Raw genomic sequence first — 24,046 nt, 5'->3', positions numbered from 1 at the left:
GCCTCAACAAGTCCCAAAGGTCATAATCTTTTTTTGCTTTTTCAGAGTGGTAGTCTTAAACAGATATTTTATTGATGTATTTAGAAAAGTGGAACAATAAAGGGAGAGAGTTGCGCCCTTCACGACCCCTGGCAACCTAGAGACGTAGTAAAAAGTTGCATATACACTTTTCTTACACATATCCTCACACATTCTCTGAAGAATCCAAGAAGAAAAGAAAAGTAAGGCCTCAGTGGTGACAGTCATTAGAAATGGAGATAGGGTAGGTAGAGAAAATAGCACTTACTTCCAGAATTACTTTTCCTACTTCTAGCCCTTTGCTCCAGCAGCTCTTACCTCCTCTAAGGCACTGGGTCAGCGGCCAGGAGGGGTATGTAACACCTCCAGTCAAAGGGGAGCAGGTGCCTGGGTGGAAGTGTGCAATGCATGTACCTGTGTGTGGCTTCAGAAGGCATAGTCAGGGTTGTGATCCAAGACATGGAGAGGTGGAAGGAAGGATTTTTTGTGGTAATGAGGCCAAGGGATGGGTGTGGAAAGGGCTTTAGAAGGTGGTTCTGGAGAGTAGATGGTTCCATTTCACTTTCTCATGGAGCAACATGGACATGGACACGGTGCCAGGCATTGCTGAGCACGCCTCGCAGGTTCCAGATTGGGGCCACTGTGTCTGGCTGAACATTGTAGCTGTCATCTACAGCCTTACAAACGATGTTCAATTCTTTTTTCCCAGCTGGCACAGGGGCTTGCAGCTGCCATAGCCGCCAGGCCCAGGCCTTTCGGGCACGCTGTTCCTCTCCATCCAGCTCAGCCACCTGCCAGGTTAGGCCCCCATCCAGAGACACATCCACCCTGACCACAGCTCTTCCTCCACCACTCCATGCATAGCCTTTGACAGTCACCTCCCCTGACTCTATTGTCTCCCCATCTTTGGGCTGTGTGATGGCTGACTGGACAGGAAGTTCCTGAATAGATGGAGCCGAGTCAAAATCTACAGTGTCCCAGTCCACAGATGGAGAGAAGCCTTTGTAGTCCCGCCGCTGCCAGTGGCTGTAACTTTCCTCTGGTTCCACGCTCACTTTGCCCAGCCATTTGACATGGCGGGCACCCACCACACCAGGAACCACCACCCGCACAGGGAAGCCATGGTCACGAGGCAGAGGCTGCCCATTCATCTCATATGCCAACAGGACCTCAGCTTCAGGGTCCATGGCCCGAGCCAGGGGGATGGATGCTCCATAGGCAGTCCCTGTGGGGTCTGAGTCCAGTCCCTCAAAGCAGACATGGGCCTCAGTTTCAGAGAGCTGGTGACCAGCCTGGGCTAACACATCACAGAGCCGTGCCCCAGCCCAGCGTGCAGTGCTAATGGCCCCTGCACTCCACTCCAGACCTCTTACTTCTTTGAACCGAGTCATCTCAGACCGCCGGTTGCCAGCACACTGCAGAGTGACAGTGATCTCGTGCTTGGGGAACTGGTACAAGTCATCCAGGGATAGGCACAGTGACTGACCCCCAGGTGGCCCTACTACATGTAGGCGATAGGTGTCTGGGTCAAGGTTAGGTACAGGCAAATGATTCCGGGTGAAGAAGATAGGGTTGGGTGTGATGTAGTTTTCTGTCAGCAGCTCAGGGGGGGGCTCCGCATTAAAGGGGCGCTGGCTGTTGACCTTCAGGGCTGGGTGACGTATAGGATCATCAGCATAAGGGTCAGAGGTCTTCAAGATGGAGGCTGCCTTGTCATCGGGGCTCAGCTCCCCAATCTTGTACTGAGCCAGTATCTCTCGCACGTGGGACTGGTTGTGAACAGCATAGAGGGCCCAGAAGGGCTCTAGAGGACCCCCGGCTGCTAGCATCAGCTTTGATGGACCCCCTGGGTGTAGGTCCACAAATTCTGTGACATCAAAGACCTCAGAGCCCAAAGTCACCCAGATCCCAGTCTCAGGGCTGCTGTGGGATCTCACTTCCTCCCTCGTGTATAGGCGTGGTGATTCCTCAGCAGCCTGCAGGCAGGGCAGGGGTGAGGCAAAAGGGAACAGAATTTTAAGAAGAAATCACTCACTTCACCCTGACCCGACCCACAAAGTTGTGGCCACTGGGAAATGGAGGTAACAAATTCCATCTCTACTGTGCATGAAGCAGTGTCACCGTGGGCTCTGTGGTAAAGCCTGGGTTGCCTGGGCAGCTCACTATGGCCCCTTTGTTCTGACAGTGAAGTCCCTTCCTTCCCTACTTACCCTGCACCGGTGGTCATGATAGGCCAACACTGCACCAAGCCCTAGAAGAGTCCCCATTACTCTCCATCCCCTGGTGCTGGAGTTATCACCAGAGATGGCATGGCTGGAGCACTGCGGCTGAAATGAATCATTCGTAGAGCAGGCCCGAATGCAGAGCCTTGAAGGGGCTGACTTGAGTCTGGAAGAGAGAGAAGTCTTCTTAGTAGCACACTTCTGATCATAAGAAAGGGCTAGGGAAGGCCTGGGGTGTACCTCTCCCAGGTTAGCCATTGGTTTCTTCAGTTGGGACTTAGTTTCTCAGGGATGGGTGGGACAAGTGGGACATGGCTTTCCCTTTCCTCCCTGGCCACTACCTCAACCATCTTAATCTGGCAGATAAGATAAGAGTCATAAAGGTACAGGGAGTAGGAGATATGGGCTAGGAACTGGATGGCCTACCTGTAGGCCTGTCGGAGCCCTGGGACCACAGTTCTGTGCAGCAGCAGCATTACGGCAGACCTAGGATAGGAGGAAGATTCCAGGATCAAGACAGGGAGTCCTGCATCAGGGATGAGATTAGGGTAGCTTGAGGGAATGGGTGGGAGGACACAGAGATCAGCTAGGAGCTCTCTGGACAAATGGGTAAACTTTTTCTGTGGTAATGAGGCCAAAGAATGGAAGTGGGGGTCCAAATGGGCCCTTAGAGAAAACTTGGAGAACTTCGGAGACAGAATATGCTGACAGGATGGAAAGGAATGGGGGGTGGGAGAGAGTCTCCTAGAATCACCTGTCTCCCATCCTCCACTCTCTACTTTGTTCACTACAGAGAACAATGGGGGCCAGGGCCTAAAGGGCAGAAGCCAAAAGTCTACTGTCCAGTTTGCCAGTTTATTATTATTATTAATTTATTTATTGTTTATTTTATTTTATTTTTGGCTGTGTTGGGTCTTCATTTCTGTGCGTGGGCTTTCTCTAGTTGCAGCGAGCGGGGGCCACTCTTCATCGCGGTGCGCAGGCCTCTCACTGTCGCGGCCTCTCTTGTTACGGAGCACAAGCTCCAGACATGCGCAGGCTCAGTAGTTGTGGCTCATGGGCCTAGCTGCTCTGCAGCATGTGGGATCTTCCCAGACCAGGGCTCGAACCCGTGTCCCCTGCATTGACAGGCAGATTCTCAACCACTGCGCCACTGGGGAAGCCCTTGCCAGTTATTTCTGAAGTCAGCAGAGGACAACCGCGGGGTGTACTCACTTAAAGAGAGACAAAAAGGTGAAAAAAGAGTGGGAGGTGAAGGAGCTCGGATGCTGGAGTCAAACTGCTTTGCTTTTATAAAACCAGTCCTGCCCTTAACCAGCCCTGCTCCTGGGCAGGATACCAAGCCCCTCTGAACTTGTGTCCTCATCTATGAAATGAGATCTACCTAGCAGAGCTGCTGTGATGAGCAAACAAGTAATAGCATTATCATTGAAGGCTTTTCCCTCCACCCACCATAAAAAAATAAAAATTGAACCCGGCTGGGAACTGGACCCCAATCTGGACCAACCCCAACCCCTACCTTGTCTATGCCATTCCAGTGAGCTCAGCAAATTGAGGAGTTAATGGCCAGGATGTCAGGGGATGGGCTAGAGAAGGAAGAGGGTAATTTTTCTGCTCTGGCCTGCAGCAGTTTCTTTCTTACAGCACTGAGCAGATCACTGACCCCAGGAGGGCCAAAGCAGGGAGGGGTGAGAAGAGTCAGAACTGCTGATGAGATGCTAAAGAGGGGTGCCGGCACAGAAACTGCGAGGAAGCTAGGAATAGGAGCAGAGTCTGCATTTTACTCCTGGGCCTTGGGACCCTCACTCTCCCTCCCACTTTCCCTCAATCCCAGCAGCCCACTATAACCAGACTGGCAGTGCAGGTAGAGCTGACTTGTAGGTGAACTCGGTCAGCCCAGTGTCCCAGGTTTGGGAGAGGCAGTCTTCTGCTGGAAAACGGAGGCCACCCCCTTGTGCGGGTGGTGGCCAGTCACTTTGGGTAGAACATGGATATGTCCAGCACCGGGGCCCACGCACCCGGTTCCATGTCACTGCCCAACAGCTGGCCCAGGAGTGTCTTGTAGCAACGCCCCGCCGCGGCCCAGGAGCACAAAGCTAGCGGGAGTGGAGGCAGGTACTGGCAGTTTTGCTGTCCTTAGAATTCGGAGCACCCCTGGGTGCCAAGACCGCCGCCGCCGCCCAGGTTACTAACCCTGCTTCCTCCTCTTCCCTCTCCCGGCCCCAGCCTCCTTACCCAGCTCGGCGTCCGCAGTGTCTTTTACCCGCTCAGCGCCCAGCGGCTGCCGGCGAAGGGGCGGGGCCTGCGCCGTGACGTTGTGCCGGAGTAAAGGACCACTCTCTCCCCTCGGCTCGTCCCCCAGCCATTGGCGCGCGGCGGGCCGCCTCCCAGCTGCTGTGCCCGCCTCCTGGAAGCCGAGGCAGGCGACGCGCCACCTGGGCTCGGAGCTAGGACGGGCTGTTTTTGCTTCCACCCCCGCCAGACGAGGAGTGGGACCTCATGTCGTCCGGAACCCGGGCAGTGGAAGGTGATGAGGACTCCAAAGGTTGGGCTGAGAGATGTCCCCGACCCGCCCCACCAGCTGAGACACAAGGTGCTTTCACTAGAGGCCTCGGGATCCAGCCGGCTTTCTCCCGGTGGTGAGCTCCGTCTCTAACCTATTTTTTGACAAACGCCTGTGTTGCAACTACAACAGCCCTGTTTGCCTTTTAGAGAAAACAAGATCAAGCGCTCAATTCTTTTATGTCCAGGAATGAGATCAGAAATGGGGCCTAAAATGGTGGTTCGAAGCCTTCGAGATCCCTTGGACCAGCTGCATTTCTCCTCAAATTATAGAGCCAACACTAAATAGACATCTTTTTAATTTTGCTTAGTTGTCAATTTATTTTAAAAAGTCGTCACTTGATGACATTTTAACGCCCCAAAGTAGGAAGACTGTAACTGCTCATGTCAGAATAAAGGATACTAACAGAAATTGTTTGCTATTACCCTTTTATCATTTGGTGTGGGAGTGAAAACTTGTCATTGGCTAGCTGTGGACCCGGGGCAAACGTATCCACACTGCCCTCTAGAGACTAAAAGGTTGAGTTACAACCTTACTTTAAGTGAAGATCATTTCCCCTGCCTTTCTGCTTTCCTAAACTGGAACTAGAAGAGCTTTTTACTAGGAATGAAGAAGCCGTGGGGGAGTCCTAAGAGATATACAGTAAGGGGAATTGACAGTGAAAAGGTGATTTTGGCTCTAAGGTTTTTGGAAAAAGAAAGATTCCCAACTCAACTGTGTACAGTTAAATCATCGGAGAGGCCTGACGCCCAACCTATCCTACCCAGGATACAGAAGTCAGTTAAGGACTGTCTGAAGCCATGGGATGAGACTTCTGCCCAATAACAGTGTCACCCTACATAAAGCCACACACATGCTTTATATAATTGACGTTTAAATCTCAAATTTTCTTCATTTTACAGAAGAATCTGAGGCAGAAAGCAACTAAGTAACTTGATCAAGACCACAGCTGGTAAATTGTCAGAGATGGGACTGAATTCCAGGCTCTGTCTTTCCTGTCCTGCAGATTCTTTGGAATTCAAAACTCCTCCTGCAACCATACCTAATCTTTTCTCTGTATCATGCCCCCCCACCCACTTCCACTTAGACTTTGAGGGACTGAAGGCTTCAAGGACAGCAAGAAACGAGCAGAATTTCCTGCTGAAATTTTCCTGTTGGGGTAGAAGCCACATGATCAATCAATAATGTTAACTCAGTGATGTTTAAAAAACTTTCTTAGGTCACGGACCCCTTTGAGATACTAATTAAGGCAGTGGGCCCTCTCCCTAGAAAGCTGCACATAGATATTTGCATAATACTTCAAAGTATTCACAAATACCACCTCTCCCTCCAATCTCATCAATTGTCTGCCCAGAGGTCCACAGACCACCACCCCCTTCCATGTTAGGATGGCCTAAAAAAATTAGCTAGGAACAGATTTGGTGAGCTCTCTAGTGGCCTGGGAACAGGAGTGATTAAACAGCAATAAAGGGCCTATTTTCCAAATTGGGTTATCTCACTATTCAAGAAAATATTAATGAGAATAAGGAGGTACCAGGATGCAAGGGAGGGTGTGTTTCTGATTCAATAAAACATTACTGGGTTGCCTTCCAAATTTCTAGTAACAGAGAAGTAGCAAAAAAAAAAAAAGCAACACTCCAATACACTTTTTTTTTCTCCTTTTTTACTTACATTAAATACATTGGTAAATCAGCAGTCGCATTCTGTTACCACGATTGTTATGTTGGGAGAGGAAGAAAGGGGAAAAAAGGCAAATGCTTTCTTAGAAGCAAAAAAAAAAAAATCAGAAGAAAAAAATGAAGAGCTGGGAAATAAAAACTAAGATTCCCTAAGCCCAACAGAGCTCAAAGGAAAGCAGAAGAGCTAATAGGAAGTAGAAGGAAGGCAGCAGATAGGCCCAGAAGCTAAGGCCAATCCTGTTCCTAAGGGGAGGGGAGACGAAGCCTGGAGAAATGGTTTCCCAGCCCCAAGGCAACGAAACATCTTCACTACTGCTCCATGGGGAAAACTACACAGAGAAAGAACTTCATTTCTAAGAAACTTAAGAGAGCCATCGTAGTTCTTCCACTTGTAAGGATGCACTGGCTGCTCTAGGGGGCTAGTGGGTGCTGGGGAAAGGAGGGGAAAATGTGTATGTGTTTCAGGGCCATGGGAACTAAGGCTGCCCCTGGTAAAGGAAGGGAATTTAGGTGTAAGTGGAAGAACCTAAGCTGGGTCCTTCAGAATCTCAGCTTCATGGATTTCTCAGCTTCTCTGGGACAGAAGGCAGTCTGCAAGCCAAAAGGGCAGAAAGGTTCCAATCCTAGGTCACTATGGCCTCTCCTCTCTTATTCCCCCCAATCTCCTCAAAACCCTGGGCTAGAACAAGAAGGATTTAGAGTTCTCTCTTGCCTTGATGGCTTCCCAAACACATCTTAAAATACCTGATGAGGGATGTGAAGAGAGACTAGAGATTTAGAAAGGACCAACAAACTCTGGTGATGTGAGACAGCTGTGAGGGACCTTCAGTGCCAGTCGTTCCCTGTTCACAGGAACAGGTATTATATTAGGGGGCCACAAGTAGGCCTCTGTGGTACTACCCCCCCTAGTGGTACGTGGATTAAACCACTGGTTGCATGGGGGATGGGTTTGGGGGGTAAGCATGGAGGGACCAAACTGAAGATACTAACAAAGGAGAAAAGAAATAGGGCCTGATGGGAGGTGGGGAGCAGAACAGACTGTACAGTGGGAATAAAGATCATACCTATTTACAGGGAAGTAGAAAAGACATGGTAATGGGTGGATCAAATTGAATGGGAACCCTGGGAAAGGACAGAAAACTCCTCCCTCTTGCTGACTCCTCTTCACTCCCCTACAACGGCCTATGCTATCCTGAGACTGCTCTCCAGTTGCTCAGTTAATTCCTCAGGAAAGGTAAACCTATACCCAAGAGTTAGGCTGGCAAGAATACAGGTGAAGTAAGAATCAGAGTTGGAGGAAGCTAGCAGTGGAGACTGGGCTTGAGTAGCTGCCACCGGTACTGTTCTCTACAGCCCCTCCCCTAACCTCATATACACCTCGGATTCCACTTAATTAAAAAGTTAAGAGGGCAGGTAAATCAATCAAAACCCCCATAAAACAAGTATCACAACTGAACTACCATCAATTAAAGTGCAAACTTCAGGGGGATATCGTGGCTGGGGCTGAGGCCATCTGAAGGCCAGAGAGAAAAAAATGCATATGTGTAAGTCAGAGGATGGGTGTCAGAAACTGGTCCCTCCTCCATTTGATCACAGCAGAGCCAAAGATGCAGGCAACCAGTGAAGATTCTTTGGAGGACTCTGGGGTCCAGAATCTCCCCCACTATGGGGAAGAAGCTACCTAAGAGGCTGGGTGAGGGGAAAGTAAGCCTTAGAAGAGTTCCTGAGCCACAGATGACACTGCATCTCCACCTCTTCCACCTCTGCCCAGTTAGCTAACAAGACTCCAACCTGGTGCCTGAGAGCTTGCCTTCACATTCTCACCTCTACCTAGAAACACCCTCCACAAGGCCAACTCAGTGTTTTCAAATATGAGAAACTCCAACCAAATAAAAACAAAAAGGAAATGTTTCCTTACTCCCCCTTGCTCTGAGCCTTACTTTCCCCCAGGGTCCTTAATGTGACTGAACTGGAAACCTCCTTCCTCACTTCCTGGGTTCACTACCTTCTCCATCCTGGGGAGAGGAAGAAAAGGGAATCAAGAAGAGAGACTGACCAAAAGCAGAAGGGGAAGGGGCAGGAGACAAAAAAAGAGTTTTCTGAAAAAATGGGGAGGAGGAGGAAAGATAATTAGGTCACTGTCTTGCACCTATAATACAAAGTGAAGAAAGTTTGTTTTGGAAGGTAAGTCCTGGGGGATCTGACCCCCAAGCCCCAGAGCAGGGGTAGGAGGCCAGTGGCAACAGCTGCCTGGTGTTGTTGCTGAAGCGTTAAAAAGTGCCATGACGGAGCTGTCAAGAGGCAGCCCTTGGGAGCCAGGGCCCAGTGTGCTGTTACCGTAGGGGCTGTGTGCTGAGCGGTGGGGATGGAGGTTATTTCTGAGCTCTCGTGCTAGCTCCATACTTGTTTGCCGCTAGCCACCCCATCAGTTGCTACAACACTGGCTCTTGTTCTGCTGGGACTGCTCATGGAGATCCACACCCCGGCTTCGGCCTGCTGCACCCCCCAGATTCTGGGGTTCACTCTTTGGCAACTTCTTAGCTAGAGATAAAAACAGAAGGGAACAAAGTATGGTAGATTTTACTCATCCCCCCAGAAAAAGACTATTGGGGGAAAGTGGAAATGCGAGAAACTAAAAGAATGCTCCGAAGAGGGGAGGGTTCATTGTAAACTACATTGAAGATGAGGGGGCTCAAACTGCAGCCAAAGGATGGAGGTCACAATGGAAAGTTAAGGTATTTCCACACCTGAAGTTTTCATAAGAGGAGACGCTCCCATTTATCCTTATGACTTGGGTTAGTCATCTTGCCTAGAGGCAAGGGAAAACACACAGGAAGACCTTAGGCTGCTCTGACCTTACCTATTGCCAGGAAGAGATCGTTCACGTTCATAGCTGTCTTGGCTGAAGTCTCCATAAACAATAAGCTGTTGTCATCTGCATACGCCTGGGCCTCCTGCAAGGGGTGGGGTGTACTGGTACTCAGACTGTAGGGCAGGAACAAGTACTGCCTTTCCACTCCCACGTAGCACCAGAGCTAGACAATATCCTAGGTTCCCTCCCCTTAACTGCCCCTCTGAGCCAGCTGGCCCTGGACCCATATTTTGGAGATGACTCCCTCAAGGGATAACCCATGGTCTAAAGCACTTAATCCAACAAATAGATGTCAGGAATCTTAATTACTGGGGAGGAGGTAAGTTGGTTGGGGGCTTTTGGGTTCTGACACTTGAGTATCCCTTACCTCAAATTCAACTGCTCCCTCCTTCCTCTTTTCATACTGGTACCCCCACAGCTGGTACTGGTACTTCCCTACCCCTCTGCTCTGGAATTTTCTTCTGACTCCTCTAAAATCTCCTGGCTGGCATTAGGGTCACAGTGTTGCTGTATTTAACTTGGTGCAGAACTGGGGAATGAGATGATGAATGTCCTGAGATGAGATTTTCAGAAAGGGCAGGTTTGGTAAAAAGAGGTCCCAAGCACAGAGGGAGTGTGTCAGAGAGGGACTCTGTGGCCACCTTACTTCGTACTCCACCATGCGCTTGTTGGCCAGGTCAGCTTTGTTCCCCGCCAGGGCAATAACGATGCTAGGACTGGCCTGTCGCTGTAGTTCCTTTACCCATGTCTTTGCTCGGGCGAAGGTTTCCTAGGAAAACACAAGGATGAGAATGAGTAGGCTGGCTCATTCAGCCTACTGACTGCCAATCCAGGCCCATCAACTTCAAAGCCCAGTCTCAAAACTCACCTCTTCTAAGCAGCCTTCACTCATTGAAACCACCTGTCTCTGGTAATTCATTACCTGTCTTCTCAGCACTTGGAAGCATAATCTGTATTCTTATTTTGCTATTTCAAGAACAAGTTTTCTCTCCCCCACCTATTTTAATTCCTATAAATAAAAGCAAGGACAATCTTCTCGGCCCACTTACCTGATTAGTAATGTCATAAACCACAATTGCAGCTTGGGCACCTCTGTAGTACATGGGGGCCAAGCTATGGTATCGCTCCTGCCCAGCTGTGTCCCAGATCTCAAACTTGACTGTTGTGTCATCTAAACAAACCGACTGGGTGAGGAAGGCCGCTACGAATAAGAGAACAGAGAAGTTGTTGTAAGTGGGAGGATGCATGGGAACATCCCACCCTCCTTCAAAATATCTCTACTTTGGGTCTAAGACAAGTCACCACCCAGGCCATTCAGCTACAGGAAAGGTTTAGCATTCTCCTCCTTACACACAAGAAAGGTTTAGCATTTTCCTTCAGATCTTGGAACCAGAATTAAGCCTGCTCTTGGCTAAGTCCTCCCTGCCAGAAGTTTCTCTAGCTAAGGAATGGGGGAACATCATAAACTCTGAGGGACAGAAAGAACTGGCACTTATACCAGAGTCATCCCTCTTCTAACCAAAATAGAGGAGTAAGAGATAATGACGGAGATAATAAGCTTCAGATAAAAGTCACATCAAGAACTGATTAGAGGGCTTCCCTGGTGGCGCAGTGGTTGAGGGTCCGCCTGCCGATGCAGGGGACACGGGTTCGTGCCCCAGTCTGGGAAGATCCCATATGCCGCGGAGCGGCTGGGCCCGTGAGCCATGGCCGCTGAGCCTGCGCATCCAGAGCCTGTGCTCTGCAACGGAAGAGGCCACAACAGTGAGAGGCCCGCGTACCGAAGAAAAAAAAAAAAGAACTGATTAGACAGGGACTTCCCTGGTGGCACAGTGGTTAAGAATCCGCCTGCCAATGCAGGGGACACGGGTTCAAGCCCTGGTCCGGGAAGATCTCACATGCCGCGGAGCAACTAAGCCCGTGTGCCACAACTACTGAGCCCACACTTTAGAGCCTGTGAGCCACAACTGAGCCTGCCTGCCACAACTACTGAAGCTCACGCGCCTAGAGCCCGTGCTCTGCAACAAGCAAAGCCACTGCAATGAGAAGCCCGCGCACCACAACAAAGAGTAGCCCCCGCTCGCCGCAACTAGAGAAAGCCTGCACGCAGGAACGAAGACCCAACACAGCCAAAAATAAATAAATAAAATAATTAAAAAAAAAACTGATTAGACGATTTTAAAGCCTGTTGTGAGGTCCCACCATTATCAGTATTATTTGGCTGTTACTTTTTCATATTACCTCTGCTGGTCAAAGAACACATTTCCAAGGTGACTTGGAAATAAGTCACCCCCCCAATAAAAGTGGGGAAGGAGTTAACATGGGAGTTCTCATAAAAGACCCTTTATTGAATTACCACCCTATTTTGGGGTAGTGGCAAAGAGAAGGTAGCAAAGGTGGGAAAAGCAGATTCCTTTACGTTTTGTATTTAGTTCTAACCTCTATTTTACCAGATATGTGCATCAGGATCAGCTAAGGAGCTTTTCCAAACATACATGTCTACACTGCCACCAACCTCACTCTACCTCCAATACTAATCAGTAGATCTAGGGTAGGGCCCAAGCATGCATAGGATGAAAATGCTCCCTAGGTGATTCTGATGTACATCTCTGATTATGAGCCACTGCCCCAAACCAACCCTGCTCAAGATGACACTCAACTGAACTTCACTGGCATTAAGATGAGAGTGGGAGGAGGAAAACAGATAAAAAAATTAGTGGTTTTCTTGGTGCTCAAAGGCCAACCTTTCTAACTTTCTTCTAGGAAGTAAGAGGATGAACATGGACTTGCTTTTGGGCATTATGGCAATTTTTTTTGTTTCTTAAAGGATTTCCATTCCAGGGAGCTAAGAGGGCCAGTTCCACAAACAGATCCCTAGATCTCCCTTCAAAAGCCCTTCTAAACATTGAAACTCTTCTCTCCCTGAAGTACTCACCTCCAATGGTGCTCTCCTGGTACTCGTGGAACTGCCCTTTGACAAAACGTAATACCAGGCTAGACTTCCCCACTGCAGATTCACCCAACAGGACCAATTTGAATTGGCATATTTTGCTGGCCTGGGGCTGCCCATTGGGCCTGGCTGTGCTTCTGCTAGTCATGGCTAGATTATCAGAATGGGAAAGGGTAGAGGGAGGGGGATGCCACAGAGCGGCAGAGGGGGGAGGGGGGAGGGGAGGGGACTTCCAGGCTTCAACAGTCCTGCAAGAAAAAAAGGAGGTAAAATTAAACACAGGGCCATTACAGCTGCAATCACTTTTTAGAAAAAGGACAGAATCTCTTCATTTCTTTGCTCCTATGAGGACTTAACTCTTACAATCACCCACCATTAAAAGGTTACACCACTGAGAGGGTCCCAGGCACCTGACACTCACTGGTAAGACTGGGGAACAGTAAAATAAGAATTGCATCTAAAGTAGAGTGTGCTGAAATGGAGAGACTGAAAACCATGTGAGAGTAGTTTTTAATCTCCCAATCATTCCCCACCAGGTCTTCAAAGAACAGCATATTCATCAACTTTTAGTTGGCTTGAAGAGCACCAGATCCACCCAAAAGTATCCTAGATCCCTCCTATCTCCTTGGTGTCCTGGTGCTGTCCTTTTTTTATCCCCTTTTTTCTAGCTTTCAAAATGAGAAATTCACTCTAGGGGTATGGGATAAGAGTCACCCATCCTAAGAGTAGAGGGATAGCTTCTGGTTCTATATCCTTCTTACACGACCATTTCTGAAAATATAACCAGGGTCCAATGATCAGAAAATCCATCCTTTCTCATTTCTGATCAAAGGTAATAGAGAGGGCTTCCCTGGCGGCGCAGTGGTTGAGAGTCTGCCTGCTGATGCAGGGGATGCGGGTTCGTGCCCCGGTCCAGGAAGATCCCACATGCCGCGGAGCGGCTAGGCCCGTAAGCCATGGCCGCTGAGCCTGTGCTCCGCAACGGGAGTGGCCACAAGAGTGAGAGGCCCGCGTACCGCAAAAAAAAAAAAAAAGGTAATAGAGAAACAGACCACATTGAGTATTAATTCTTTCACTTTTCTTCTGCCACCTCTCCAAGTCTGAAAATCTATCAAGTCTGAGTCAGTAGGCCTGACTTACTCTCAACTTGCAGCTGTCTTCCTGGTGCCTAGGGATTAGACTACCCTCCACACTGAAAGGGCCTAACAGCTGTAGCCCTCCAAGTTAGAGGCAGAGAAAGAAGGTGTACCTTCTAAACACATGCGGGAATCTCCGGTAGATGGTATAGGGGATAAGTCTTCAAGCAATAAATACTTGATGAAAGAATAAAACTGAACCACCTTCTCTACCTTCCAAGCGGCTAGGAAAGCTGGTGGTGGAGGAGGAGACAGAGAGAGAGAGAAAGTTGGGACTTTGAGTGTCCAATCATCCAAACCTGAATATATTTCATCATCCTGACTCTGGCGGGAAAGGAACTGTGAGATTCAAAGAAGTGTTAGCATGATCACAGCACGTAAACCTATCCCCAAAACCTAAGCGTTGCTTGGATTATACTTTGCTTGTTCAAATTAATCTTTCCCTTCTCCAAGGTTGATTCTAGTGACCCCATAAACATCATACTCTGTGACATATATGGGGAAACATTATTTTTTCACTATAGCAAATTGCTTTGGGATCAAATCAGGGCTAAAAATATCTGCAATCCTAGTAAAGACAGAAAAACCATACAGGAGGAGGTGTAGAGGAACAAAGGCTGTGGAGTCCAATTCACTGGATTTATTTTATAGTTCTGATTACTAGCTTTAAATCTTTGGACAATTTACTAAATCTACCTGTGCATTTGTTTCCTCATCTGTAAAATGGGATAATAGCCTATGAGTACCTAATTCATAAGGTTGTTGTGAGGATTAAATGAGATAATACAAAGAACTCAAATATTTGACAAAAAGTGCTATATCAATGAATATAAAGGTACTAATCATTACTAATATGATATCAAGAAAATTTCTCTGATGAGCCTTACCTTCCACCTTTTTTTAAAAAATTTATTTATTTAATTTATGTATTATTCTTGGCTGTGTTGGACCCTCGGTGCTGTGTGCGGGCCTTCTCTAGTTGCAGCAAGCGGGGCTTCTCTTGTTGTGGAGCACGGGGTCCAGGTGTGCAGGCTTCAGTAGTTGTGGCACGCGTGCTCAGCAGTTGTGGTGCACAGGCTTAGCTGCTGCGAGGCATGTGGGATCTTCCCGGACCAGGGCTCGAACCCGTGTCCCCTGCATTGGCAGGCGGATTCCCAACCACTGTGCCACCAGGGAAGCCCTCACCTTTATAAAATGGAAAAAATACCTACCTCATAGAGTAGCCCTGAGGATTAAGTGACACATTTGTGTAACATAGTATTAACGAATAGTAAGACAGGTATTGTTGGGCTTCCCTGGTGGCGCAGTGGTTGAGAATCTGCCTGCCAATGCAGTGGACACAGGTTCGAGCCCTGGTCTGGGAAGATCCCACATGCCACGGAGCAGCTAGGCCCGTGAGCCACAACTACTGAGCCTGTGCGTCTGGAGCCTGTGCTCCCAACAAGAGAGGCCGCAATAGTGAGAGGCCCACGCACCGCGATGAAGAGTGGCCCCCGCTTGCCGCAACTAGAGAAAGCCCTTGCACAGAAACGAAGACCCAACACAGCCAAAAATAAATAAATAAATAAATTTTAAAAAAGAAAATAAAAAATGAAAAAAAGAAACTGCCAAAGTGTTTAAAAAACAAAAAGACAGCTATTGTTATTTAATGACCCTGATTCACAGAAAAGATCAATTTAATATATTAAAGGATATCTCAATATTAGTTGTTATCAATATATGCCTAAAGAGCAGCCATGATATGAAAGAGGTAGAGAAAAAAACAGGAAAAAAAAAGTGTAAAGAGGAAGTTAACGGAGAAATGAGATTGAAATGAGAACACAGACAAATCCCAAAGTAGACCAGATTAAGACAGAGGACTGTAAGAAATTACTCTGACCCTACTGGGTATTTTGTAGTCCCCTAGGCCAAGGAGTCCCAAGAATCCAGATATACATGTGCCACTTTGTGATGAAGTTTTCACTGGTCTGTGATGAAATGATTAAATAAAAATGATACATTGGGGACCTCCCTGGTGGTCCAGTGGCTAAGACTCCGAGCTCCCAATGCAGGGGGCCCGGGTTTGATCCCCGACCAGGGAACTAGATCCCATGTGCCACAACTAAGACCTGATGCAGCCAAATAAATAAATAAATAAATAAATAAATAAATAAATATGTTGGGCTTCCCTGGTGGCGCAGTGGTTGAGAGTCCACCTGCTGATGCAGGGGACATGGGTTCGTGCCCCGGTCCGGGAGGATCCCACATGCCGCAGAGCGGCTGGTCCCGTGGGCCATGGCTGCTGAGCCCGTGCATCTGGAGCCTGTGCTCCGCAACGGGAGAGGCCACAACAGTGAGAAGCCCGCGTACCGCAAAAAAAAAAAAAAAAAAAAAAGATATAGCAAGTTCTTCATAAAGCTAAATTTATTCATTTTAGGAGTTTCCTTTATAACAAGATTTCTAACTTACATTTTTTGTATCAGTTTTCCCTCAAAGGTAAATATGTATTTTTTGCATGGATAAACCTCTAAGACCTATTGTTAAAAGTTAAAAAAAAAAGTTGGAGAACAAAACATGTGGTTGATCCTGTTTCTATAAAACAAAGCAACATTCTGCAGAGAAAAAGGTACGGAAAGATACACACTGATCTGTTAACACCGGTTATCTCCCTCTAAGGAGAGTGGGATTGAGGAAAACGGTATGTGAAGGACTCAGGTGTTTTCATTCCACATAATTCTTTCTTTTTTTAACAGGAAATATATATTTTTAAAGTTTCCTACATAACTTTTAAAAAAATTGCTTTTTTAAAAAAAAATTACAAATAATGGTGTTGATAGGCAGTAGTAAGCTTTCTAAATATACTTATGTGGAAAAATAGAAACCCCCAAATTTAAATTAATTGGTCCATTAAATCCAAAATTCTGGGAACCAGTACTGCAAAAATCAGTATTAATTAGCTTCTTAACCACTAGTCACAGTTCTTTAGCTCTTTTCATCCTCAAACCTTTAGAGCAGTGTTTCTCAAACTGTGGGCTGTAAGCCAATAGTGACCTTGAAATCACTTGCTGGATCATGATCAGTATATTGAAAAAAAGAAAAAATAAATAGAAAAAAATCAAGTGGATTGCAAATAATAAGCATGAGAATAATTTTGTGAAAATGTTTCACTTGTGGGTGTATGTACATACACTGAATTATGATGTAAAAAAAAAAATTTTTTTTTAATGAGCCACAATCAAAAAAAGTTTAAAAAACACTGCTTTGGAGAGGCCTGAAACTGAAAGATGGGTTAGTAGGAAGTCTAGTCTCTGGCCAGCCTAAAAAAGCACTTCCAGGTGAAATTAAGATGAGGGTTTAATATAGCTCTCCAGGGGTCAGAGGTTCTCCAACCTGCTACTAAAGTTATAGAGCAATTATGAAAATGGAAAGTTAAAGTCGACAGAGGCAGTCCTGCACAGTGGTAAGGGCTCTGGAATCAGGCAAGCCTGAGTTTTATTCTCTGCTTTGCCAATTAACCCACTGTGATTTAGGCCACTCACTCCCTTTGCCTTTCTAAGCTTCAGTTTCCTTACCTATGAGGATCCGGGGATGGGGTAGGGAGTATAATAGGTGAAAGTAGTAAAAGGCAGAATTTGAATTCAATTCCAAAGTTCTGGGTACATTTAAGAAATGTGTTTCTCTTAGGGTTTCTCAGCATCTGCAAGAATTATTTTTAAAAACACATTTATGGGGCTTCCCTGATGGCGCAGTGGTTGAGAGTCCGCCTGCTGATGCAGGGGACACGGGTTCGTGCCCTGGTCCGGGAAGATCCCACATGCCGCGGAGCGGCTGGGCCCATGAGCCATGGCCGCTGAGCCTGCGCGTCCGGAGCCTGTGCTCCGCAACGGGAGAGGCCGCAACAGTGAGAGGCCCGCGTACTGCAAAAAACAAACAAACAAAAAAGACAAAAAAACACATTTACGTAGTACTTCATATACATTGTTTCATAGGAAAAGAGGATAGGCCATCATAACTCTACACTTTACAACAGAAAACAGATTACACAATAAGAAAAAAACCTCTACAGATCATAAGCTGATCAAGTTTCCTTTAGGTTGACACACATACACTATACTCTTAAAAAACAACAGAAAAAAAGTTACTAGATTCTTCAACTTACTCCCTCACATTTCAAAGCATGTGATCCAAAGAGCAGAACACTAAGTTACAGTGGACTGAATTCTCATCGGCAGACACGTCTCTCTAGGCCTGGGAAAACAGTAGGGAGTTGGAGAAGTGTGAAGATAGGAAACAGTTGGGAATTCCCTGACGGTCCAGTGGTTAGGACTCTGTGCTTCCACTGCCGCAGCCCGGGTTCAACCTGCAAGCTGTGCAGCACGGCCAGAAAAAAAAAAAAAAAAAGAGGAAACAGTCACAGACACACGGATTGGTCACTAACCCCCACAGATAAGTCAACCCAGAGCCAATCGGCAAACTCTATTGAACTGTCAGAGATTAGTAACTATGGGGTTAGAAAAAACTATCTCCCATTCCAATGTTTCAGCTCAAGAATATGTCCTACCCTCTCTGTTCACAGTAATTGATGGGCTGCCCATCTCTGTGCCTTGATCTTTAATCCCAACATGTTAATAAGGGTATCATGTTTCTTACACAATAGCTAGACTCTCAAAAGATCAGGGGTACAGAAATGGAATAATACATATAAGATTCAATTGATTTCTCCCCTATTCTAGCAGTGATTTTTTTGCTAACAGTTGACAGTGGGCAAATGATCCATCCAAAGGCAAAAAATAAATCACAGCCAACCAGTCAAGTGGTGCGATGATTATTACCTTCAAACCTGAGGCAAAAAAAGAGAGGTTTTTCTTCCCTTCAACACTTTCAGTTCAGATGAGAAGAAATGACAACTTCCCTCAGAAGTGCAGCCCCACAAGAATGGCTTATCAAATGACCATTAACTGGGCTTCCCTGGTGGTGCAGTGGTTAAGAATCCGCCTGCCAATGCAGGGGACACGGGTTCAAGCCCTGGCCGGGGAAGATCCCACATGCCGCGGAGCAACTAAGCCCGTGAGCCACAACTACTGAGCCTGCGCTCTGAGCCCACGTGCTGCAACTACCAAAGCCCATGAGCCTAGAGCCCGTGCTCCGCAACAAGAGAAGCCACTGCAATGAGAAGCCCACGAGCCACAACGAAGAGGAGCCCCCGCTCACCGCAACTACAGAAAGCCGGCGTGCAGCAACGAAGACTCAACGCAGCCAAAAATAAATAAATAAATTTATATTAAAAAAATGACCATTAAGGAGGATTAAGGCATGACGTCATCAGTCTATTGGGGAAGGGAGAGGTGGAGGATGAGGGGCAAGTTCTTTAGTGTGAGCAGCTCTCCCAGCAGCACAGGGAAATATGAATAGGAAAGGTTTCTTAGGGAGTTCCCTGGCAGCCCAGTGGTTAAGACTCTGAGCTTCCACTGCAGGGGGCACGGGTTCAATCACTGGTTGGGGAACTAAGATCCCGCAAGCTGTGACCAAGAAAAAGGAAAGGTTTCTTAGCCTGCCGAAACCTGAGGAATGGAGTCTGCCTAGGGCAAGACTCCATTCCTCAGATTCCTTCCCACTTGGTAGCTTTGGGTTCCTATGCCAACTACATATGAAGCCTCCAGAAGTCTGTCATCTACCAATAGAGACTGAGTTCAAGGCACAGAGCCACTGGAGTCTAGCCCCCTCCCAAATGTTAGCCCTGAAGTTCAGTTTGCCAGATAAGAGGCAGTTTAGAAGTCATCTAGTCCAGTCTATATTTTACAGAGAGGAAACTGAGGCAAATAAAATGAACCAGCTTGCCAGGTGTTATCACACAGCCAGTTTTCACACAACTGCTTAGTAGCAAGTCTCCTTCTAGCACATACTCTCAGCCAGGTACTCCTGCTCCTGTTATACCACTATACCTCTTCAGGAAGCAGGAGATGCTGAACTCTGAACTGAAATCCAAAGAAGGCACCAGGACAGGAACACGAGCTTAGATTGGATAGTTTCTGCTTCTATTCATTTTAGATAAGTACTTCCTTTGGGACTGAAAACAAGTTAGGAAGGCCCAGGCCTTTGCTGGGAACTGGAATCTACTCCCATATCCTTCTGACAGAAGGACTCACTCATTACTGTGCTTCTCTAAAAGGTCTTGACCAACTCCTGCCAGGACAGTTGAAACAGAAGCAATTCAATGGAAGGTGCTAGGAAAGCAATGGTAATTTCTGCAGAATTCAATGGGCTGTGGGATTAATGTGAGATTTACTGAGCTGGGAAGATAGAGCAGAAGCCAGTAAACACCTTCAACTCTCCAACTTTGTTTAGACCCCAAATTACCAAAACCTTAAACTGAATTCCACTACTTGGCTCATTGTGTTGATCCAATGTTAACCAATGAGTCACAGGCTTAAATGAGAGTCCTTCCACTTCACCCTCTCCCTTATATTTCCCCAACAGGCAAAAAAAGCATACTTATCTCTTATCAGCATGGTACTGCAAACTCCCTATTATTGACCTATGAAAGACTGGAATGCCTTTCCCCACTTTGTCTGCCTAGCAAACACCTAATGTGTCTTTTAAAGCCAAGCTCAAATGTCACCTTCTCTGTGAAACTGCATAATTACTCTCTCACCCCAGCAGAATTCATCACTGCTTCCTCTAGGATCCCACAGTATTAAAACTGTATTCTTGGGAATTCCCTGGCTGTCCAGTGGTTAGGACTCAGTGCTTTCACTGCCAGGGCCCGGGTTCAATCCCTGGTTGGGGAACTAAGATCCCACAAGCCGTGTGGCATGGGCAAAAAACAAAAACCCTGTATTCTTATCACAGCATTTATTACATTATTTGACTTAATTGTTTGTGTCTGTCTGCTCTGCTAAACTATGAACTTCTCAAAAAGTGTGACTATTTTTTATGTCATCTTGAATCTCCAGAGCAGAGCACAATGCCTGGTCCCTAGTAGCTGTTCATTAATTAAGGCCAAAGTAATCCTGCTTCCTTCCTCCATCTACTCCTCCCCTTCTGTGCCATCTAAATAGATTCTTACTCAGTTCCATTTGGGAATGTTTTTAACAGGCCAGTTCTCCCTCTTGCCTCTTTGTGATCTCCCCTGGATGGAGGGGCCTCTTGGGACCCAGCCCACAAGGTACTGTTGCAACTCACATGGGCTAACTGCTTTTCCTGTCACCGGTTACTATACCTCAGATGGCCTAATCACACCAAATATGCAGCCCTCCCACCGTAACACTGAGGCAACTGTGGCTAAAAACAAAGTTCTCTGAATCTTCAGTTGATGTTAAATGTTCAAAAAACTTCGGATCATTATCTCTATTAATTCCTGAACTTCAGAAACACAAGTTAAAAAAAAAAAAAATCATACTACCACTCTGACAAGGTACCCACTGCCCCTCAACAGAAACTACAACCTGGCCCAGAAATCTGCACACACTTTGCTCACCTGGGTGGCTCCTTATTCAGCTCAGTTACCATTGAGTCAGTGACTAAATCTTTCCTAAAACATTCTTGGGAAGTGGGAGTGTATTGTGTAGGGTTTCAAGGTATCCCTCCTCCAAGACGGCTGTTGTGTTTCCTTATTTTAAATTCAATGTCTCATACTTTGGTTACTTTCCAACCTGAAATGCCTTAGGATTAGGGAGCAGGCTATACACTTGCTTCTCCTACCCCATGTCTCCTCATAAGTCAAATTCGTATCAATGCGCACAAACAAGTAAACTATAAAAGAGCAATCCTTGCTCCTGGGCAAAGTAAGAGTTAGAAGGGATGAGGTATGACTTCAAGGGCAATGGGAAAGTCCTCTTCTCCAAATATATTTTTGTAACTCCAGATCTCTGTTTGAAATTCTATATTGATGATTTCCACTCCTTAGCTCCCTCTTTAAGAAGCAAAAACTCTTGGAAGGATTAATACTTTAAGTGACTATTTGTTATTTACACCTTAATATGGAGCAATTCCAGATCAGTTTTTGAAAGAAGGCTTTGATTACGGGGAAGGTGGAAAAGACAAGAAGGGATGTATAGAAGAAAGGGACAGGATATCACCAGGATGTAGGAAATGGCAAAGCTTAGTGAGGATTTAAAAAACAAACACACACACACACATCTACACAACTTTCTCTAGGACTGGCTTTGCAGGAGAGAAAATAAAAGTTCCTGGGGGTACAATAATCAAGGTTTCTGAGGGCACTGTATAAAGGCTGGGCACATCACAGGGCTTCTAAAGCCAGTAAGGACAAATTCAATTAATAAGGTGGTGAATAAAATGTCCCAGCTGTGCTGAGGTTTAGAGGAAAACCAGTTTCAAAGCCAGAGAAATCTGGAAGCTTCTCATATCATTATAGAAAGACAGACACAGGGGCCCCTTAGGAGAACCATCATCTTCTTCTGGGATAATGAAGGGACAGTCGTATAACCTGAACATGCAGAGACCATGAACCAGAAGATAGAAGTCCCAAATTCCTTACATTAGCAGAGATGCCAATAATTCTCCCAAACAAAATCATTCACTTTAATGTTTCCTTCCTGCCCATAAAAGAGAAAGACGTTTTGGCCATCTATTTGGGCATTTCCTGGGATACCCAGTGCACAAGTGGGGTGTGTGCGTGTGTGTGCGCATGTGTGCGTAAGGATGTGAGTGATAACCCAGACTATAGCTCTCTGCTTGTCTGAATTTGATAAAAGCAAGACAAAATGAACTGGGAAAGGAGCATAATAAATAACAGAGTATGGTCCCAGAAGGGAAAACTGGAAAGAATGAGAAACCAGAGTTTGGTGGGAACATGAAAGCAGAATTGCCTTTGGTGGCACATCCCCCAAAGTGAAGTAAGATTAGTCTCATCTACTGTCTCTTATCTCTGACCTTTCTGGATGAAATGAGTGAGGTATATGTGGGAGGATCTACACTTTTTACACTTCTATAAAACTTGAATATTTTAAAATACGTACTTATTACTTTTCTAATTAAGAAGAAATGTATTTATAAAATACAGTGGTATAAAAGGGAAAAAGGAGGAAGTATAATAAGGGAAAATCCAATAAGCTCCAATCTATGGGGGGGAACTAAGGAGGTCAGTAGACCGTTAAAAATATCTGGGAGGAGGGGATCCCTATGTCTTAGAAATCCATCTTCCTTTTCTCTACTCACCTCCTTCCCCAAGTGCCTCTCTGTTTGACCCAACTTTTTAATAGCTCAGAAACCCGGGCTCCTGAAGAAGTAGACAAAGAACAGGGGTGATGCCAACCTTCCGGAATGGAATTTCTCACTCTTCCCCAAATCCCTTCCTCAGTGATATCACCTCATATTTCCAGGCTTGGTTCCACATAACCATTACCTGCCTGTGAAATACCCAAGCCTAAGTGCCACAAAAGTTTCACCAACTATGGTCAGGAGATCTCTGGATGGCTGGGGATCCCTAAGCCCAGTTCCAATGCAGAAAATGAGTCACCGATTGCCCACGTCTAGGTGAGAGATATGGTCTCCAGTATTGACCACATTATTAAGTAGGAAAGAAACGAACAAACATCCCCCAAATCTAACTTCTTAGCTTTTTCACAGGACATGAGAAACAGGAGGTTAGAAGAAACCCAGAGGCTGCAGCCTAAACCAGCTCGAGGCGAGGCCAAGGGAAAGTGCAGGGGCTGAGTCTGGAATAGCCAAGAGTCACAGAAAAAAAAGTTACTTTTGTCTTCATTGGCTACCCTGGGAGTACCAAAAAACTTCAAGTTGCCACATCTCCACACTAATGGGAACAAAAGCGTGATTACTCGCGAGCCCCAGAGCCTCCAGCCCACCCTTCAGCATTCCCAGAAGCTCCCATTACTGATGGGAGGCCCTGCTTCCACTGCCCCGGCTACCTGAGTCTTCTAGATTAGAAAAGCTTTCTTCGCTTGTCTCAGTTCTCCCGCACTGAACCCAAATCCCTCTCAGCTCAACTTTGGGGCACCCTAGTTATTTTTATAAGTCACTTTCCCTGAAAACAATGCCTCTTACCCAGCTAAGAGCCCTTCCCTGGCCCTTGCAATGAGACCTCTCGAGAGAGCCCCAGCCCCGGTTCCCCTCCGGGCCCGGGCGCCGAGTCTGACCCCTCCTTACCTCCGGGAGAATGGACTTACCTCACCCGCCGCCCAGTCCCTTTCCCCCAGTTCCTCCCTCTTCGGCGCCGCTCAATGAGGCCTGCCCCTGCCCGCACACGAGCCCCGGCCTCCCGCGCCGGCCCCCATCCCGGCCGCCAACACCACCCGGCCGCCTCCCCGACTCACCAACTTCGGGCTCCCAGCCCGCCCGGCCCCCTCCTCAGCGCCCCCATTAGGCCTGCCGGGGCCCGGCCCCCTTCTCCTTTCTCTGGTGGGCCACTCTAACCCCTCGCAGAGGCCCAGACCCGCCTCTGCCCTCAGGCCGCACTCCTCTCCGGGGCGCCTCCGCCCCTGCCCTTGCGGGCTCCATCAGCCCGGTACCTGGGGCTCCGTCTCCCCCGTCGGGCCCAAGCCTGTGTCGAACAGACAAACAGCTGCAGCTCAACCAAACCCTCCTGCCCCTCCTCCTCCTCCTCGCCCTGTGGCGGGGGCCCCAGCCAATTGCACGATTACCCGCC

General features: G+C 47.1%; 2 protein-coding genes and 1 long non-coding RNA gene across 7 annotated transcripts; 1 reads left to right on the top strand and 2 right to left on the bottom strand.

Annotated features, from left to right (window-relative positions):
* Positions 1-47: 47 nt before the first annotated feature.
* Positions 48-4,958, bottom strand: SUOX (sulfite oxidase). Of its 4 annotated transcripts, none has more exons than XM_004274178.3 (4): positions 4,476-4,958; positions 2,667-2,726; positions 2,229-2,406; positions 48-1,994 (listed from the first exon to the last, which is right to left on the bottom strand). In XM_004274178.3, exons 2-4 carry the CDS (start codon positions 2,714-2,716, stop codon positions 585-587), a joined length of 1,638 nt encoding a protein of 545 aa, XP_004274226.1. In that variant the 5' UTR covers positions 2,717-2,726; positions 4,476-4,958; the 3' UTR covers positions 48-584. The 4 variants fall into 4 exon arrangements, with proteins under 4 accessions (XP_004274226.1, XP_049549963.1, XP_033291972.1 ...); XM_049694006.1 differs by having other exon boundaries at positions 2,667-3,454; positions 4,476-4,531; XM_033436081.2 differs by lacking the exon at positions 4,476-4,958 and adding an exon at positions 3,760-4,461.
* On the top strand, positions 4,700-6,558 carry LOC117202971 (uncharacterized). The gene is made up of 2 exons (XR_007469998.1): positions 4,700-4,833; positions 4,953-6,558. It is a non-coding gene; the product is annotated as an uncharacterized LOC117202971 (long non-coding RNA).
* On the bottom strand, positions 6,447-24,014 carry RAB5B (RAB5B, member RAS oncogene family). Of its 2 annotated transcripts, none has more exons than XM_033436083.2 (6): positions 23,910-24,014; positions 12,290-12,552; positions 10,404-10,555; positions 10,001-10,123; positions 9,343-9,436; positions 6,447-9,023 (listed from the first exon to the last, which is right to left on the bottom strand). In XM_033436083.2, the coding sequence occupies exons 2-6, from the start codon at positions 12,450-12,452 to the stop codon at positions 8,908-8,910; spliced, it is 648 nt and encodes a 215-aa protein (XP_033291974.1). In that variant the 5' UTR covers positions 12,453-12,552; positions 23,910-24,014; the 3' UTR covers positions 6,447-8,907. The 2 variants fall into 2 exon arrangements, with proteins under 2 accessions (XP_033291974.1, XP_033291973.1); XM_033436082.2 differs by having other exon boundaries at positions 23,715-23,937.
* Positions 24,015-24,046: the final 32 nt, after the last annotated feature.

Source organism: Orcinus orca, chromosome 11 (genome assembly GCF_937001465.1).
Source record: "Orcinus orca chromosome 11, mOrcOrc1.1, whole genome shotgun sequence".
NCBI classification, from domain to species: domain Eukaryota; kingdom Metazoa; phylum Chordata; class Mammalia; order Artiodactyla; family Delphinidae; genus Orcinus; species Orcinus orca.
The sequence above is the reverse complement of the archived record's forward strand: the minus strand, read 5'-3'. Positions and strand labels throughout refer to the sequence as shown.